The following is a 19,098-nucleotide window of genomic DNA, read 5'->3' as shown; positions in this document are numbered from 1 at the left end:
ACAAGCCAGAGAACTATAGGCCGGTGAGCCAGACATCGGTGGTGGGCAAGTCGTTGCAGGGAATCCTGAGGGACAAAGTTTACACGTATTTGGAAATGCAAGGACTGATTAGGGATAGTCAACATGGCTTTGTGTGTGGGAAATCATGTCTCACAATCTTGATTGAGATTTTTGAAAAAATAACAAAGAGGATTGATGAGGGCAGAGTGGTGGACGTGATCTATATGGGCTCTATTCAGCACGGTTCCCCATGGGACACTGGTTAGCAAGGTTATGGATAAAGAACTGGCTCGAAGATAGAAGACAGAGGGTGTTGATAGAGTATTGTTTTTCAGACTGGAGGCCTGTTACCAGCAGTGTGCCACAAGAAGTGTTGCTGGGTCCACTACTTTTCGTCATTTATATAAATGATTTGGATATGAACATAGGAGGTATAGTTAAGTTTGCAGATGACACCAAAATTGGAGGTGTAGTGGACAGCGAAGAAGGTTACCTCAGATTACAATGGGATCTTGATCAGGTGGGCCAATGGGCTGAGGAGTGGCAGATGAAGTTTAATTTAGATAAATGCGAAGTGCTGCATTTTGGGACAACAAATCAGAGCAGGATTTATACACTTACAGGTAAGGTCCTAGGGAATATTGCTGAACAAAGAGACCTTGGAGTGTAGGTTCATAGCTCCTTGAAAGTAGAGTTGCAGGTACATAGAATAGTGAAGAAGGCTTTCCTTTATTGGTCAGAGCATTGAGTATAAGAGTTGGGAGGTCATGTGGCGGCTGTAAGAGATGGTGGTTAGGCCACTTTTGGAATATTGTGTGCAATTCTGGTCTCCTTCCTATCAGAAGGATGTTGTTAAACATGAAAGTGTTCAGACAAGATTTACAAGGCTGTTGCCAGGGTTACAGGATTGAGCTGTAGGGAGAGGCTGAATATTCTGGGGCAGTTTTCCCTGGAGCGTCAAAGGCTGAGGGGTGACTTTTTAGAGGTTATAAAATCATGAGGGGCAACAGACAAAGTATTGTCCCTGGGGTCAGGGAATCCAGAACTAGAGGGCAGAGGTTTGGGGTGAGAGGGGAAAGATATAAATAGACAATAGACGATAGGTGCAGGAGTAGGCCATTCTGCCCTTCGAGCCAGAACCACCATTCATTATGATCATGGCTGATCATCCTCAATCAGTATCCTGTTCCTACCTTATCCTCATAACCCTTGATTCCACTATCCTTAAGAGCTCTATCCAACTCTTTCTTGAAAGTATCCAGAGACTTGGCCTTCACAACCTTCTGGGGCAGAGCATTCCATTCACCCACCCCCACTCTCTGGGTGAAGTAGTTTCTCCTCAACTCTGTTCTAAGTGGCCTACCCCTTATTTTTAAACTGTGTCCTCTTGTTCGGGACTCACCCATCAGCGGAAACATGCTTCCTGCCTCCAGAGTGTCTAATCTTTTAATAATCTTATACGTCTCAATCAGATCCCCTCTCAGCCTTCTAAACTCAAGCTTATACAAGCCCAGTCGCTCCAATCTTTCAGCGTAAGATAGTCCCACCATTCCGGGAATTGGCCTCATAAAAGGGACCGAAGGGGCAACGTTTTGATGCAAAGAGTGGTACATGTATGGAATGAGCTGCCAGAAGAGGTGGTGGAGGCTGTTACAATTGAAACATTTAAAAGGCATCTGGATGGGTGTATGAATAGGAAGGGTTTAGAGGGATATGGGCCAAGTGCTGGCAAAGGTGACTAGATTAGGTTGGGATATCTGGTCGGCATGGATTAGTTAGACCAAAGGATCTGTTTCCATGCTGTACATCTCTACGACTCTAAGTGACCCGGAAGATTGATGAGGGCAGGGTGGTAGACATAGTCTATATGGATTTCAGTAAGGTGTTTGTTAAAGTTCCACATGGGAGGCTACTCTGGAAGGTTAGGTTGCATGCAATCCGGGTTTGGCGGGGGGGGGGGGGGGAGGTTATCTGGTAAATTTGATACACAATCGGCTTGACGGTAGGAAGCAGACAGTATTATTGGAAGGGTGCTTGTTGGATTGAAGGACTGTAACTAGGGATGTACCTCGGAGATCGGTGCTGGGCCCACTGCTGTTTATTATCTATGTCAATGATTTGAATGAGAATGTACAAGGCAAGATTAATAAGTTTGCAGATGACACTAACATCGGCAGTACTATGCACAGTGAGGATGGTTATCAGAAATTGCAGCAGGAACTTGATCAGCTGAAGTGGACTGAGAAATGGCAAACGGTGTTTAATATAGATAAGTGTGAGGTCTTGCATTCTGAAAAGCCAAATCAAGGCAGGAGTTTCATGGTGAATGGTAAGGCCTTAAGGTGTGTAGTGGAACAGAGGTGCTTGGGTGCAGGTGCACGATTCTGTGAAAGTGGAGTCACAGGTAGACAGGGCAGTGAAGAAGGTATTTGGCACACTGGCCTTCATTAGTCAGGGCATTGAGTAAAGAACTTGGGACGTTATTTTGCAGTTTTTACAGGACATTGGTGAGGTGGTATTTGGAGTACTTTGTTCAGTTTTGGTCACCTTGGTATAGGAAGGATGTCATTAAACTGGAAAGAGTGCAGAAAGAATTTACAAGAACATTGCCAGTACTCAAGGGACTGAGTTATAGGACAAAGTTTGAAAAGCTAGGACTTTTTGTTTTGGAGTGTGTGAGACTGAGGGGAGATATTCTAGAAGTGTACAAGATCATGAGAGGCATGGATACAGTGAATGCACTCAATCTTTTTCCCAGGTTTGGAGAATTGAAGACTAGAGGGCATGAGTTTAAGGTTAGAGGGGTAAAGAATAAAGGGGAGCCTGCAATGTTTTTACACAGGCAGAACAGGGATAAAACTGAATCTGATTCCCCATCAGCCATCTATGTTATTCAACCAATTGCAACTCCTCCCAAACCAAGGAATCTAAATTTTTGCAACAAACACTTTTACATGCATGTTATTGTCTAGAACTATAGATAGTGATGGTAGAGTCTCCAACCTTCTTACTCTCATACGGCTCACCGGGAATCTTTCCTACTTCTTACTGTCTACCAGCGATGCGTGCTGAAATGATTTAGAGGTGATGGCAATTTAGTTTGGCCACATTATGAACAAACCTCCCTTGCCATTAGGCCTGGAGTGGAACTTTATCTTGGACTTTCTGTCTCAGAGACAAGAATGCTACAAACTGCATCATAATAACTCCATATCATTACTAAAAAGGTTCTATATAAGGAAAAAATTACTGTCTGGCAAAAGTGAGCTGATTGATCATTTTGAACCTTACCTGATAGGAAGCTTTGGATAATGTTTCAGGCTGTAAGGAAAGGACAGAGAAAACTGTGAGGATTAGAGTCCCGTTCATGCCTACAACTGTTGAAAAGATCAGTTTTTGGGGAACAAGAATTCTTTCTTTTTTGTACGGAGAAGTTTGTAACCTTTATAACCCAAGCTCATCACTCCACTCCAGTTTGCAATGATTAAGACTCAAATCCTTCCAATGCCTTTCCACTCTATCTCTGCAATTACCTTCAAGTATTATTTTGCAACAAAATCCTTGCATGATCTCCTTCTCCTAGGAATTTGTCACCTCAACTATGAACCCCACAGGATCTTTGCATTCTTTCAAAGCTAGCTTCTTGCAGGGTGGCAAATTTAATTGCTTGCCCAAAGGTTTTCAGTGCAGAGACCAAACCCTTGGAATTTCACCACAAAACCTTCCTGTATTTACCTTTATTAAGACAGCATCTGAATCCTACCATTTTAACTAAGCTGTTAGTTGACCCAGTGAAAATTTCCACCTGTAGCTTAGTCTCTAACTGTAAATTAAATCAGAAGAACTTCTCTTGATAAAAGCACCTTTCAGCAAATCAGGAAATCTGAAAACATTTTGAAGTTTGGTCACTTCTTCAGTACAGAAAACAATGGGAAAGCTATACACAATAAAGTAGAAGCAAAGTTAACACTTAATCTGTTTGACTGCAGCGTTCCCGCTCTCTGCAACATGGAAGTCTCAAGGAGATCCATTTCTCAGATCTGGCGTTTCCAATCAAAATTGGGGATATGCTACTCTTAAGTTTGCACGGCACTTGCCTAGTATGTTCAAGATCGCAGGAACTTCCAGCCACCACCAAAGTATCCTATGCTTGCTCCCAAATTCCCACAATCATGTGCAAGTCCCCATCACTCAGCATTATCATCCTTCCATTCAGTTCTGATACCCCTCCACTCAGCGGATGGGGCAGAAGAAACACTGGTGAGTTGAGGCATCTCAATCACAGAATCCCTACAGTGGGAAACAGGCCATTTGGCCCATCAAGTCCACACCGACCCTCTGAAGAGTAACCCACTCAGACCCATTCCCTACCCTATCCTAATACTCTACAGTTAACTCCCTACTAATGCACCTAACCCATACATCCCTGAACACTCTGGGCAATTTAGCATGGCCAATTCACCTAACCTGCACATCTTTAGATTGTGGGAGGAAACCGGAGCACCCGGAAGACACCCACACAGACACAGGGAGAATGTGAAAACCCCAGACAGACAGTCGCCTGAGGCTGGAATTGTACCCGGGTCCCTGGTGCTGTGAAGCAGCAGTGCTAACCACTGAACCACTGTGTAGCCCTCAATAGTCTAGGGGGACTGCGAATCCAGCAAGCTGGGGAGGGGAGGGTTCCCTCAGCTTAGGTTGGATTCTGCGGGCACAAGAGGGAACAGAATGAAGATCTAGCGCATGCTGACAGGAGGGGAATCCCATAGGCAGACCAGTGATCTGTGAGGTGCAGCGTCAACGTTTGGCAATGAATGCATCCAATCTTACCCATTTGCTGCTTTGCCGCTCCAAAGGGCGAATAAAAGAACCTCTGCCAAACTGTGAAACCAGCAATGGAAAACTCTCTCTGTCAATGTGCTGTGGTGTCACATAGAAATTTGTCTTTGCTGAAACAACAAACAGCATGTTAAGTTTTGATCTCTGCACCGGGTTTCTCTCCATTTTTAACATTTACACCCACCATTCCCCTACTCATAAGATGAAGATGCACAAAAATGAACCAGCCCGACAGCTCTTTGATCGAGGTGTCTGCAACGCACATGAGACCAAAGCCTGTATCCATGTGTCATTAAGAAGCCCACATTGAAACAATAAGACTTGCGTTCACAAAGCCTCTTTCAGAACCACAGGACGCCTCAAATCACTTCCAATCAAGAACATATTGAATGCTCGTTTTTATTGCAATTTTAGGAATACAGCAGCCAATACATGCACAGCAAGATCCTGCAATAGTATAGAGTGTCAGAAGCAATTTCAGTGGCACTATCCAATTTCACTGACCATCGCACAAAGGAAACCTCTTCTGGTTTATTGGAAACAATCTGTGAGATTTTCTTTTTCTGTCTATCAGAGGACATGGGATTAAAATCTCATCCAAAGAAATGGCATTGCCAACAAGATAGCACCCTATTAACACTGCATCTGAGAGTCAAACTGGGTTTACCAGATCAAGTCGTAGTCGTGGGAGCCTGTACATATACTGTTTATGACATCCAGAGGCAGAACTGCTACTTGATATGCCACAGAAGAGAAGTCTCTGTAACTAACAGGCACCAAGGTGCATCCATTTTTCTCTCCTTGTGATTAGCGCTGTACATTTTATTAGCTGATGCAACTTGGTGAGTACAAACTCTCCTGGACGTGGTCTGTGATTTTTACTTCCTCAGTCAACCTGACCTTATGTAAATCTTGGCTGCTGTAACCAAATTGGCAGCAAACTACACTCACCCTCACTCGCTGTTCACTGACCTGCTCTGTTCACTCTGGCACGATCTTCCTGAAATGTAATAAACCACTGGCTTTTTGTCCCATTCACCTTTTTGAAATCCCTCTCCTTTGTCTCCCCACCCACACTTCAGCAATGTGGAGAGGTCATGGAGCTTACTATTACAAAGACAAGTGTGCCCTATCGGCTCAATGCCTTTCCTGCTTTAATCTCTTCCCCTCCTCTCCCTCACTCCGAAAGACCACTGGCCAAGTTTGCAATAACATATGTTTGTTCTCCCCACTATTCTCCTCTGCATTGCATGCATTTGTCTCCAAATGCTTTTCTAGTTTTACGTGTGAATACCATATTCACAGGACTCAGCCTGTGCTTCTAATGACCCTATTTGAGCTGCACCCCTGGCCATTCTGCTTGCCCATCAGGGATCCCATTAGTCGATACTGTGATAATTCCCTCCATTCAGGTGTCATCCTCCACTTTAAATCGACCATCATCAAACTTTTATCCTTGCGACCATCGAATTCCCCTCCAGCCTCCATCTTCTCCAAAGTCTTTATGGGCATTGTCTCAGTTCCTGACCCAGTAGTAAAACAGCTGTTATTAGAGTGACAAATTACATCCTATGGTACTGCGCCAAAGGCAATCAGTCTCCACTTCATTTCTCTCGACCTGTCCGTAGCATTTCATACAGTTGAGCACATCCTCCTCCTGTATCATCTTTCCACTGTTGTCAAGCTGTTCAGGATCACTTTCAACTAGTTCCATTTTCTCCCATTCTTATTTAGGAAAAACAGCAAGGCAGGGTATTGCAGCATGCAAGTAGGAAGCCTAATGATTTTTGATTTTTCTAGCAGGAGGATTGGATCACAGGGGCACAGAAGACCTGCTGCAATTATTGAGAAGTTCAGCACAGTTGGTAGCATCTGGGAAGAGAAAATTGAGTTAACGTTTTGAGTCCAGTGGCCTTTCTCAGAGCTCAGACAAAAACAGCTGATAAAGTTCCAAGTCAGAACAGCCTGTGGTCTGCAGGTGAAGCTATAAATGGTCACAGTGTTCCTCGGCATCAGCTGAACTTGTCCTTCCAAGAGGTAGAGGTTGTAAGTTTGAAAGGTACTGCCAAAGCAGCCTTCTGAGTTGGTGCACTGTACCTTAGACCGAACTCACTGTTGCCACAGTGCATTGATACTGACGGCAGTGAATGTTGAAGCTGGTAGATGGGGTACTGACCAAGCTGGCAGCTGTGTTCTGGAGTGTGCCAACTTGGAGTTTTGTTGGAACCAAACCTATTTAGACAAATGGAGAGTTTACTATCACAATTCTAACTCATGTCTTATCGATGATGGTCAACATTGTGGCGTCAGGAGAATTATTTGCTGTGGGATTCCCAGACTCTGATTTTTTACTGTAGTCACAGTATTCATACAGCTATTCTATTTCAGTTTCTGCTAAATGGTAAGCATTTTGTGGGGGAATTCAGCGATAGTAATGTGACTGAATGTCCAAAGCAATGGTTAGATCCTTTTTTTAGTTTGGGAGGGTCACTGTCTATTAAATCCTTCTGTGACTTAAGTCATAAAATGTTGCTCTGTAAAACACATTCGAACTTTTTTATCATTTTACTGGTTACCATGCTACATATGCAAATTTTGTTGCTCTCAGACAATGTATTTTGTGTTACTTACGATTATTAACAAATACACAGAAGAGTGCGTCTGGACCATCTTCAATGAAACCTGCAGGAAATGGGCTGTTACTGGTGAACATCACCGAACTTTCAACGCACACCTTGTTGATAACCCTATAGGTGACAGAAAAAAAAGTGTGACGGTTGACTTCCTTTGTGCAAGATAAAGAACTAGGATTAGTTGGTATGAGAAGCAGTGATCAGGCAGCTCAGAGTCACAAAGAACTAAGATCCAATTCCGAACCCAAATGTCAAGGGTGAAATATTAGCCACTAGCATGTTATGTACCAGGCCACCTTCAAAACATTTTAAGAAAGTTGCCCAGGCCCAAGCTGTTTTTTTTAGGATATTTCAGGACGGATGCAGCCTGTCAAATCAATAGGCTTTAAACAAAACAGAATTTGTTTAAACTACAGATGAAAAACGAACAAAAGAAAACACAATTCAGAATAACTTCACTTAAGCGATAACCCAACCGACTCAAAACCGCAAGTTAACAAAGCTGTCCCTCCAGACAGGAGAGATTTCATCGAGAAAGTTCAAGTGAGACCTCTGTTAAAGCATCGAACCTCTTTTCTCTGTAGCTGTTTTTCTAGGTTCGCAGCAGGTTTTGACACCTTGCGAAAAAGACCAAACTAGAGAATAAACCTGAACTGGGAAAATTGACCACTCCCCGTTCATTGTACAACGGTGTCAAAACAAAAACCTAAAGGCCACCTCTGATTATTAACTGAGGCAGTGTCATTTGGAATATTGAGAGCAGTTTTGGGCCCTGTGTCAAAGGAAAGAAGTGCTGGCATTGGAGAAGGTCTGACAAGAATAATCCAGGGGATGAAGGAGTGGTTGAGAACCCTTGGTCTGTACCCAATGGAGTTTAGAAGGATGAGGAAGTCCTGACTGAATCTTACAGGATACTGAGAGGCCTGAATATAGTGGACTTGGAGAAGATATTCTCCTTAGTAGGACCCACGGACACAGCCTCTGGGTGAAGGGATGACCCTGTAGCTACGAGATGAGGAGGGATTTCTTCAGTCAAAAGGTGGTTATTCTGTGGCCAGTGAAACAAGCCAGGCTCCTCCAACCTATCATCATAACTCAGTCATTCAATGTATCAGTTTAGTAAACCTGTGAACTGCATCTAATGCATTTATATTCTTCCTTTGGTAAGGAGACCAAATGTGTGCATACTATTACGGATGTGGTCATGTCCAGGTCCTGTATAATTAAAGCATAACATCCTTACTTATACCTTCAGTCTCTGCAACAGTAAAGGAAAACATGTCATTAGCCCTCGAGTCATAGAGATGTACAGCATGGAAACCCGTCCATGCCGATCAGATATTCTAACTTTATCTAGTGCCATTTGCCAGTACTTGGTCCATAACCCTCGAAACCCTTCCTATTCTTATACCCATCTCGATGTCTTTTAAATGCTGTTATTGTACCAGCCTCCGCCACATCCTCTGGCAGCTCATTCCATACACGCAACATCCTGTGTGTGAAAAAGTTGCCCCTTAGGTCCTTTTTTATATCTTTCCCCTCTCACCCTAAACCTATTCCCTTTTGTTCTGTATTCCCCCACCTCAGGGCAAAGACCTTATCTGTTTATCCTATCCATGCCCCTCATGATTTTATAAACCGCTATAAAGTCAACCCTCAGCCTCCGATGCTCCAGGGAAAACAGCCCCAGCTATTCAGCTTCTCCCTCTAGCTCAAACCCTGGCAATATCCTTATGAATCTTTTCTGAACCCTTGCGAGTTTCACAATATCATTCCAATAGGAACGAAACCAGTACAAATGTCCTGTAGGGCGCATCATGACTTCCCAACGCCTATACCCAATGCACTGACCAATAAAGGAAAGCATACCAAAACCTTCTTCACTATCCTGTGACTCTACTTTCAAGGAGCTATGAATCTGCACTCCAAGGTCTCTTTGTTCAGCAATACTCCCTAGAACCTTATCATTAAGTGTATAAGCCCTGCTCTGACTTGCTTTCCCTACAATCCAGACTTGCTTTTCCTCACATTTATCTAAATTAAACTCCATCTGCCACTCCTTAACCCATTGGCCCATCTGATCAAGATCCTGTTGTAATTTGACCTTCTTCACTGTCCACTACACCTCCAATTTTCAAGATCCATTAATCTTCTTGATATGTGCTAATGTTTTGTGATTCCTGCACTAGAACACGTAAATATGTCTGCACATAAAAAAACCTATAGTTGTTTTCCATTGGCATACTATTCTGCTTCTTTTATTCTCCTGCCAAAGTAAATAACTCGACGTTTTCCAACGTTACACTCCATTTTTAAATCTACACTGTTTAGTACTAGGTACTGTGCAGGTGTCACTTTCCCTACAATCCAGTGCTGAGTATTTTTCAAGAGTCAATGCCTTTATATGTGGTGGTAGGTACTGTACATGAGTCAGTATCCTTACAGTCTGGTGCTAGGTCTTGTTCAGGAATCTGTGATCTTACAGTGGGTACTGGGTATTGTACAGTACTCACTGTCCTTGGAGTTCAATGCTAAGTACTGTGCTGGAGTCAGTGTAGGTACTGTGCCATTGTACAATCTTTCCTGGTTCACGATCATTCTCCTGTTGCCGTGCATCTGGTATAAGGAGTTAAATGACTTCCTCCTGTTCCAGTGTTGCAGAATCAAGGGGAAGAATAGCCTCCTGTTTCCAGATCCCAGAACTAGAAGGCCGTAAAAAAAAGGAGCAGAATTAGCCCATTAAGCTCATCGAGGCTGCTTTGCTGATATGTTCCTGGCTGTAGGCTCTTCAACCCCATGGTCCTGCCTTCTCCCGGTTAGCCTGAATTCCTTGACTGATTTAATATTAGAACTCGTCCATTCACATGAGGGAATATACATTCTCGTAGTGAGTTGTGCAACTTTGGAACTATCGATCTCAGGAAGCAGTGAAGGTTGGGTACTTCAATATTTCTCAGGTGAAGTTGGATAGATTCTTGTTAGGTAAGGAAAATCAAAGGTTATCAATGTAAACAAAAATGCAACATTTAAAGGATAAACATATCAGTCATGATCTTATTAAATGGCAGATAGGTGCTTGGAGCCAAATGGTCCATGTCTGCTTCTACTTTGTCTAGACAGACAATGAGTCATGTCCAATACTCAGCTCTAAAGACACTGACATTTGTATCACATCCAGCACCGAGCTATTACATCAAAGACTTTTGTAAAATATCCAGCACCAGGACAAGGGCTATAGAGCAATTATCATTTCCAACAAGACTGAATTGATTTGAATGGCAGTGCAGGGCGAGAGGCTCAATGCTCCACTCTTTTTCACTGCTCCAAGCTCCTGTAATGGCTTTTGTATCAGAGCACTGCTGGTCAAAGATTTTGTTGGTGTGTACACAGAAATTGAGGAAATTTAAAGCTCAGATTAAGGAATAAATTCAGTAAGGAAAAAGGAGAGTTAAAATCCTTAACCTTGTTCCCTAATTGTCATGGAGGTTGGATGACATTTGGAGTTTTGACACCAAGATGAACAAGATTTTTGGCAGATACAGACAAATGTTACAAAGGTAGAGAACGGAACTGAGTTAAAATTAAACACAAATACATATTATAGTACATCAGCTTCAAGGGTCTGAATGACCTTGTTCTGTTCTGATGATACTAAGGGAATGGAGGGCAGAAAGTTTTGAAAGAAAGCCCCCTCCCACCATCAACAGTTTTGTAAAATCACTGGATTTCTCCCATACTTTTAACATAATGCAATGTCCCAAAGCTATTCATAGCAGGATTGAAGCAAGATTGTAACGCCAAGTCACATATAGAGTGATAAGCTAAGGCTGCAGCAGGAAAGGACAGGGGAGGGAATGCTGTGGATCCAAGCAGCTGACAGGGCAGCAGCCAGTTGTGAAGTAAAGGGAACTGAGCATGTGAGCGAGGTCAATACCGTAAGATCGCACAGAAAGTTGTAGAGCTGCAGGGGGTGATAGGAATAAAGATGGTCCATGGCGGGATATGAATGTGAAACTGAGAATTGTGGGACTGGTGAAAATAACTGCAATAAGTGGAGTTGTAAGGCCAAGCCATGGTTGGAATTCATAGAAATTTCTAAAAATTCTTTCTCTGGATGTGGGCATTGCTGGCTAGGTCAAAAGTTATTGCACTTGCAGTGGTGTTGAGTCACCTTCTTGAACTTCTCCAGTCATTGGGATGTCAGTATACACAAAGTTCTGTTATGAAGGGAACATCAGAAGTTTCTACCCACAGCAATGACATTTCAAAAAAATGGCTCAATGGTTAACACTGCTGCTCCACCCCTCCCAGCTCAGGCGAGTGTGTGGAGTTTCGACAGTCTCCCCATGTCTGCGTGGGTTTCCTCCAAGTGCTTCAGTATCCTCCCAAAGTCCAAAGATGTGCAGGTTAAGTGGATTGGCCATGCAAAATTGTCCATAGTGTCCAGGGATGTGCACGCTAAGTGGATTAGCCATGACAAATGCAGGGTTACAGGGATAGGGTATGCAGTTAGGTCTGAATGGAACTTTCTTCAGCGAGTTGGTGTGAACTCAATGGGCCAAATGGTTTGATTTCACACAGTCGGCATTCTATAATTCTAAGTGAGGATGGTGTGTGTGACTTAGAGGACAACATGCAGTTGTGGTGTTGCCATCCATCAACTGCCTCAATGCTTCTCGGTGATAGAAGTCGTAAATTTGGAAGAGGAGATCAAAGGTGCCTGGCTGAGTTGCTGCAATGCATTTGTCACTATGCAGCAGGTTGGAGGAAGTGAATTTTGAAGTGAATGTTGGTAGATGCAGTGTCCATCGAGTGGGCTGCTTTGTCCCCTGGATGGTGTCAAGTGCAAGTGCTACTGGCACTACGTTCATCCAAGCAAATGGACAACATTCCATCACAGTCCTGACTTGTGCTTTTTGAGTGCTGGAGAGACTATGGGAAGTGGGTGCTAAGTAACACACAGTAGACTTTCCAGCACCGATACATCTGAAGTCACAGATAATACAGCTACAAGTAAAGGAACAGGGAAGGACCTGAGTAAGAAGACGAGAAATCTAAATTTAAGGCAGAGTTGGACCAGGACAAATGTAGTCACATAACTAGGACTTACGGTTCACTACCAGGCAGGCATGAAGAGAAGGCACCAACGTCCTCATTGGAACAGTCAAGGTCACAGCAACAGCCGATTTCACAGAGTCCTTCAATCAAGTCACAGATACAAATGGGAACAGCTGAAAGGATATCACAAAGAAGGATTTTTAAAGAGTTTGGATAAACCTAAAGAATCTCTCATTGTTGCCCTTTTTTGGTTAATTCGCAGGAAGTGTTTTTTTACTGACTGGGCCTGCATTTATACGCTGTCATTGATTGCCCTTACAAAGGTGGTGATGAGCTGCCTTCCTGAATCACTGCAGTCTATTTTGTGTTGATAGACCCACAATGCCATGAGGGAAGACCCAGTGACTGTGAAGGAACAGTGAAAAGTTCCAAGTCAGGATAATGAGTGAATTCAAAGTTTGTGCGAGGATTTGTAGCTCGGGTGCTCGTTGTTATGGTTCTGTTTGCCGAGCTGGGCATTTGTGTTGCAGACGTTTCGTCCCCTGTCTAGGTGACATCCTCAGTGCTTGGGAGCCTCCTGTGAAGCGCTTCTGTGTTGTTTCCTTGAGCATTTATACTGGTTTGTCTGCCGCTTCCGGTTGTCAGTTCCAGCTGTCCGCTGCAGTGGCCAGTATATTGGGTCCAGGTCGATGTGTTTGTTGATAGAATCGGTGAATGAGTGCCATGCCTCTAGGAATTCCCTGGCTGTTATCTGTTTGGCTTGTCCTATAATAGTAGTGTTGTCCCAGTCGAACTCATGCTGCCTGTCATCTGCATGTGTGGCTACTAAGGATAGCTGGTCGTGTCGTTTCGTGGCTAGTTGGTGTTCATGGATACGGATCGTTAGTTGTCTTCCTGTGTGTCCTATGTAGTGTTTTGTGCAGTCCTTGCATGGGATGTTGTACACTACGTTGGTTTTGCTCATGCTGGGTATCAGGTCCTTTATCCTGGTGAGTTGTTGTCCGAGAGTGACTGGCTAAAGAATTACAACTACAATACAAACTGGCCAAAGAACTACAACAGAAACTGAAACACCTGATCAGCAGATCCAGACACTCTATACAGTCAACACAGGAATTCTTGGACATCATCAGAAATATACACATAGACAAGGAAGAAATTATGGTCTCATTTGATTTAACGGCACTGTTCACCTCTATCGACGAAACCCTAGCCAGAGAAACAATAGCCAACCTGCTGGACATACAGGACAGACAACAAGACGGGGAACCTATCAACAAAGACTGCATACTCAAACGACTGGACCTGTGCCTCACAACACACTTCACATTCAACAACCAAATATATGAACAAATCAACGGCACACCCATGGGCTCACCCATCTCTGGACTCATAGCACAAGCTGTAATGCAAAGATTAGAACAAACAGTCTTACCGCAAATTCAACCCAAACTCTGGGTCAGATACGTGGATGACACCTTTTGTAATCATTAAAAACACAGAAATAGAAAACACACACCAGATCATCAACGACACACTCACAGGATTCAGATTCACTAGAAAGGAAGAAAAGGACAACCAATTCCCATTCCTAGACGTGATAGTACAGAGAACACCGAATGGAGAATTCACCACAAAGGTATACTGGAGAGCCAGACACACAGACCAAGTCCTGAACTACGAAAGCAACCACGCCAACACACACAAAAGAAGTTGCATCAAGACACTGTTCAACACACTTCAGCACACCAGAACTGCAAAAAGAGGAAGACGAACACCTCTACAAGGTACTCGCCAAAAACGGATACCCCCGCATTTTCATCAACAGATGCCTAAGGGAAAGACAACAGAATGAGGACATGCCACAACCCAAAGGGCTAGCCATGTTACCATACATCAAGAGCATTTCTGAACTGACAGCCAGACTACTACGACCACTAGGACTCATAACAGCACACAAACCAACAGCCGCTCTCAGAAAACAACTCACCAGGACAAAGGACCCGATACCCAGGATGAGCAAAACCAGCATAGTGTACAAATTCCCATGCAAGGACTGCACAAAACACTATATAGGACAAACAGGAAGACAGCTAACGATCCATATCCATGAACACCAACTAGCCACGAAACAACACGACCAGCTATCCTTAGTAGCCACACACGCAGATGACAGGCAACATGAGTTTCACTGGGACAACACTGCTATTATAGGACAAGCCAAACAGAGAACAGCCAGGGAATTGCTAGAGGCATGTCACTCAGCCACAGATTCTATCAACAAACACATCGATCTGGACCCATAAATACCGGCCACTGCAGCAGACAGCTGGAACTGACAACTGGAAGCGGCAGAGACAAACCACTATAAATGCCGGAGGAAACAACACAAAGGCGCTTCACAGGAGCCTCCCAAGCACTGCGGATGTCACCTGGACAGGGACGAAACGTCTGCAACACAAATTCCCAGCTCGGCAAACAGAACCACAACAATGAGTGAATTGGAAGAAACTTGTAAGCAGTGCCTCCGTCCGCCTAGGTGGAAATGGTTGTTGCTTTGGAAGGTGCTGTCTAAGGAGTTTTGACAAAGTTAGAGATCACACAACTGGTTATAGTGTTGGGTGATCTTTAAATTTGTACACCCCAATCCAACTCTGGCATCTCCAAATCACGAGTTTTGACAAAGTTCTGCAATGCAACTCACATATGATACAGACTAATGCGACTGAGCATTTGGTTGAGATAATTAATGTCTGTGGATGTGGTGCTAATCAAGCAGGTTGCAGTATTCTGAATGGTGTCAAGCTTCTTGAGGATTGTTAAAATAGCACTAATCCTGGCAAGTGGGGTGTACTGCATCACATTCCCCACTTGCTTGTGCTTGTTTTGTCTACTGGCTTGGGGACACATGAGGTGAGATACTCTCTATGGGGTTCTTAGCCTCTGATGTTAATAGTCCACTTCAGTTTCTGCCCAATGATAATCCTCAGATCAGAATATCTGAATTCCTACAGCGCGCCTTTTCTTTAAGGGTGCCCGACTCTGTAGACTTGACTTGTTAATAAAACTTTGTTTTCCTGAATTTGTCTAGAGCGATTATTGAGAAGCGATTTACGTTTCTAACAATGATAATCCTCAGATCAGAATATCTGAACTCCTACCTTCTTCACATACCAAAATCAATCTGTAAATTGAAAGAAGATCAGATAACTACTGGAGATGCGACAATATAGGTAAGTCAAATGATTTCAAACAGCAAGTTACAAATATCTGGAATACTCAGTCTGAATGAGTCAGGTGTATAGTCAAAAGGGAATCAAACGATGATAAAAAGGTACCGGAGCAGAGAGAGTAACAGGAGCAAAAGGCTGGATGGCTTGCTGCTGCCTTACCTGTTGTCAGACATTTAGATGATTCGTCACCCGGGTTCACGGAATGACTGGACCACAGGTTGGGTTCAGGGGTCACACTCGCCCCTTGTGAGCCTGGGCGGTCAGGGGTCACACTACCTCCTCTGGTCACTGTGGGGTCAGGGGTCACACTGCCTCCTCCAGCCACTGCAGGGTCAGGGGTCACACTGTCCCCTCCAGCACTTATAGGGTCAGGGGTCACACTCTCAGGATCAGGGGTCACACTCTCCCCTGGGATAATCACAGGGTCAGGGGTCACATTGTCCCCTCCGACCCTCGCAGGGTCAGGGATCACACTGTCCCGTCCGACCCTCACAAGGTCAGGGGTCACACTCTCCCCTCCGACCCTCACAAGGTCAGGGGTCACACTCTCCCCTCCGACCCTCACAGGGTCAGGGTTGCCGCTACTCCCGCTCCGGGGACCTGGGAGCGGAGAAGTCACGTCAACCGGCCCCACCAGTCCGACTCCGGCTGCAGAACCAGGGCCCAGACCTTCCCCCGTCAACGGCGAACTCGTCCACATTAGCATCCCCACGACCAGGGCCCAGCACAGCGCCCGAGGGCCTAAGGTCCCCAGTCGCGCCTCCATGGTCAGCTCCTGGGGCCTCGCGCAGTTACTAGGGAAACGGGACGGAGGCGTGATGGCGTCAGCTCGCTGAGAGGGCGGGGCAAGAATGGAATCAGGGAAATGGAAGCAGAGTTGCTGGTTAAAAATCACACAACACCAGGTGAGAGTTTATCAGGTCTGTTTAGAATTACTAGCTTTCGAAGCGCTGATCTGAGGGACAACATTGTCGCAAAGTTCGTATATAGAATGAACTGTCAGAGGAAGTGGTAGATGCAGTTATAGTTGCAATATTTTAAAGGCATTTGGACAGTTAAATGAACAGGAAAGGTGAGGGATATGGGACAAATGCAGGCAAGTGTGACTAGTTTAGTTTGGGAATCTCGGTCAGTATAGGAGGTGTTGAACCGAAGAGTCTGTTTCAATACTATAACTCAATTAGCTTTCAACTCTGCCATTGTTAAAAGTGAAAAATAGCTTGAAACCTGATTAAACACCCATTGCATTTTCTGATAACCTTTGTTTCATTTTCTCTTGGTTTTCTCAAATATCTTTGATTCAACATCTTTCAAATGCTGCCTCTGTCTTTTTTTTCTGTTTCTCTCCCTGGAAAAAAAAAATGAGGAATGCATGTGGCACACTTATAAACTAGACCTCTGTATTAACACCCTGCATTAATCTTGCATTTCTAATTCTGCTAAGCGTTCTGATTAAAACAGTGCAGTTTATGAAATTTGCAAAACACAATTATGAATGCTGTACACTTAAGAGAAAGTGAAAGTTGGCAAGGACCTAGCAAGCACAGAGTGTGCTGAAAAAATTAAAAATGTTACAGTTGGCTGTGAAACAAATAGCTGAGCTAAGTTGCTATGTCCCACAACAATTTGAATTTAGCCAATCAGTTTAAATTATGTCCCAAGATACTAAAGCCCAATCTAGTTTGAATTTTACTGTTTTGATGATATCAAACCAATGAAACAATCTGATGTTTGGGGAATAAAAATCAGACATTTGAATAGTTAGCGAGGGAGAGACAAAGAGCACCAGTACAGACTGCCCACAGACCCGCTCTCTGAAAGGTACCTTTATCTATGAAAGACCCATGCAGCAGAAGACCAAAGAAGTGACACCAGAAAATCTAGAGAGGAAGATCGATAGATGGCTGGTTTTGAAACTTTTTGTTTTGTAAACATAATTGGGGTTTGTATTGGATCAATATATTATTGTAGTGTAGGAGGAAAATAAATCATTCAGACAAAGGGGACTTAAGATGGAGATAGTTGTTGTTTAATGGTCTCTTTTGGAGTTAAAGAATAACGTTATTATTTTCTTTAAATAGTCAAACTTGGGTGGTCCATTGTTACTAATAGTTTAACAGATTACGAAGTGAGGTGAGCTTTTCTGTGTCTGGTTTAAATTAGCAGAAGGAATTAACCCTGTGTTGTAACAACACAATGACGTCATCAAAATCTACAAACCTTTTCTTCTATTTGTTTCTATTAAATTTGTCAATTCTAATGACCAGCATGCCTCTCCATGACAATTACTCTTTGCTGTTCTTTGATTACTCCCCTCTTTGCCTCTCATCTCTCTTTTAGTGTACCGTCACTCGGGCTTTGTATGCTTTAAGATGTAGGTGAAAATAATTGTTAGACTGTGGAGTTTTCTTTCTCAGGAAACAATTGATGTTTGGTCAATGGAATTACTCAAGGCTGAGTGTGTGTGTGAGAGAGAGAGAGAGATATTCATCAAGTAAGCAATTTGGCAAGCAGTTGAGTCTATAGAGCTATGATTATTATCATATCAGCCTGATATTCTCCAATGACAGAGTGGACAGGGCTGCTGCTGCTTACTCCTATCTTTCTAGCAGTATGATTAGTTAAAGATGTAGATAATGACTGGTGAATAGTGCAATACTAAGGACGGTTGTATGCCTCTGAAATAGGTATGGTATGACAGTGGCAGACAGTTACTCAATGACAGAATTTGCAAGGGTTGAAGAAAGTAACTGAAATAGTGAATGTTTTAGGGGCTGGATGAGTTTGTAGAGATATGGAAGTCTGTAGAGGCTGGAGGAGGTTGCAGGTGATAAAATTCCTAGAAAAAGTTGTAATGGCCAGACGATCTAAAAGCAGTAGAGAGCTTTGCAGAGACAGAAAGTGGCTACATATATATGGAGGTTGTCATTTCTGGAACAAGTTACAAAGGTAGAGATGATTATAGAAGTTGGGAGAGGTTACAGAGATAGTGGGTGGGGTGATTGTTTTGTGGCTGGAGGTGGTTAAAGAGATAGGGAAGATTATATGGTCTGGAGGAAGTTAGAGGTGGATGGGCAGAAGTATTTTAGGAGCAATCAATGTTCCAAATGCTATGTTTCTCTGTTCCTATGTATTTCTTCAAGATATTCCTTCCATTCTCTTTTCTTTTATCTATCTTCTATCTATCTTATGAATTCCATCATTATTTTATATTGTTTCTTACCATATATTTCATTTGTTTTATATTGCCCACCTTGGTTCTTCTTTCACAGTGTCTATTTAGATTGGTCTCTTTCACTGTATCAGCTCTTGTATTGCTTTTGAAATTTTCATGC

At 43.4% G+C, this 19,098-nt stretch overlaps 1 protein-coding gene across 3 annotated transcripts in view; it reads right to left on the bottom strand.

Annotated features, from left to right (window-relative positions):
- Window positions 1-16,649, bottom strand: part of LOC122544157 (tectonic-3-like) — an 85,207-nt gene extending 68,558 nt beyond the window's left edge. For all 3 annotated transcript variants that reach the window (XM_043683187.1, XM_043683188.1, XM_043683189.1), the window contains exons 1-5: window positions 15,923-16,649; window positions 12,583-12,703; window positions 7,471-7,586; window positions 4,831-4,949; window positions 3,292-3,321 (exon numbers count right to left, since the gene is read on the bottom strand). In XM_043683187.1, the coding sequence (XP_043539122.1) occupies window positions 3,292-3,321; window positions 4,831-4,949; window positions 7,471-7,586; window positions 12,583-12,703; window positions 15,923-16,529 (993 nt within the window). In that variant the 5' untranslated portion in view covers window positions 16,530-16,649. The remainder of the gene's footprint in view (window positions 1-3,291; window positions 3,322-4,830; window positions 4,950-7,470; window positions 7,587-12,582; window positions 12,704-15,922) is intronic.
- Between the last annotated feature and the right edge of the window lie 2,449 nt (window positions 16,650-19,098).

This window comes from Chiloscyllium plagiosum, chromosome 47 (genome assembly GCF_004010195.1).
Source record: "Chiloscyllium plagiosum isolate BGI_BamShark_2017 chromosome 47, ASM401019v2, whole genome shotgun sequence".
Lineage (NCBI taxonomy): Eukaryota > Metazoa > Chordata > Chondrichthyes > Orectolobiformes > Hemiscylliidae > Chiloscyllium > Chiloscyllium plagiosum.
Note: the sequence above shows the minus strand (reverse complement) of the source record. Positions and strands in the feature narration are given on the sequence as shown.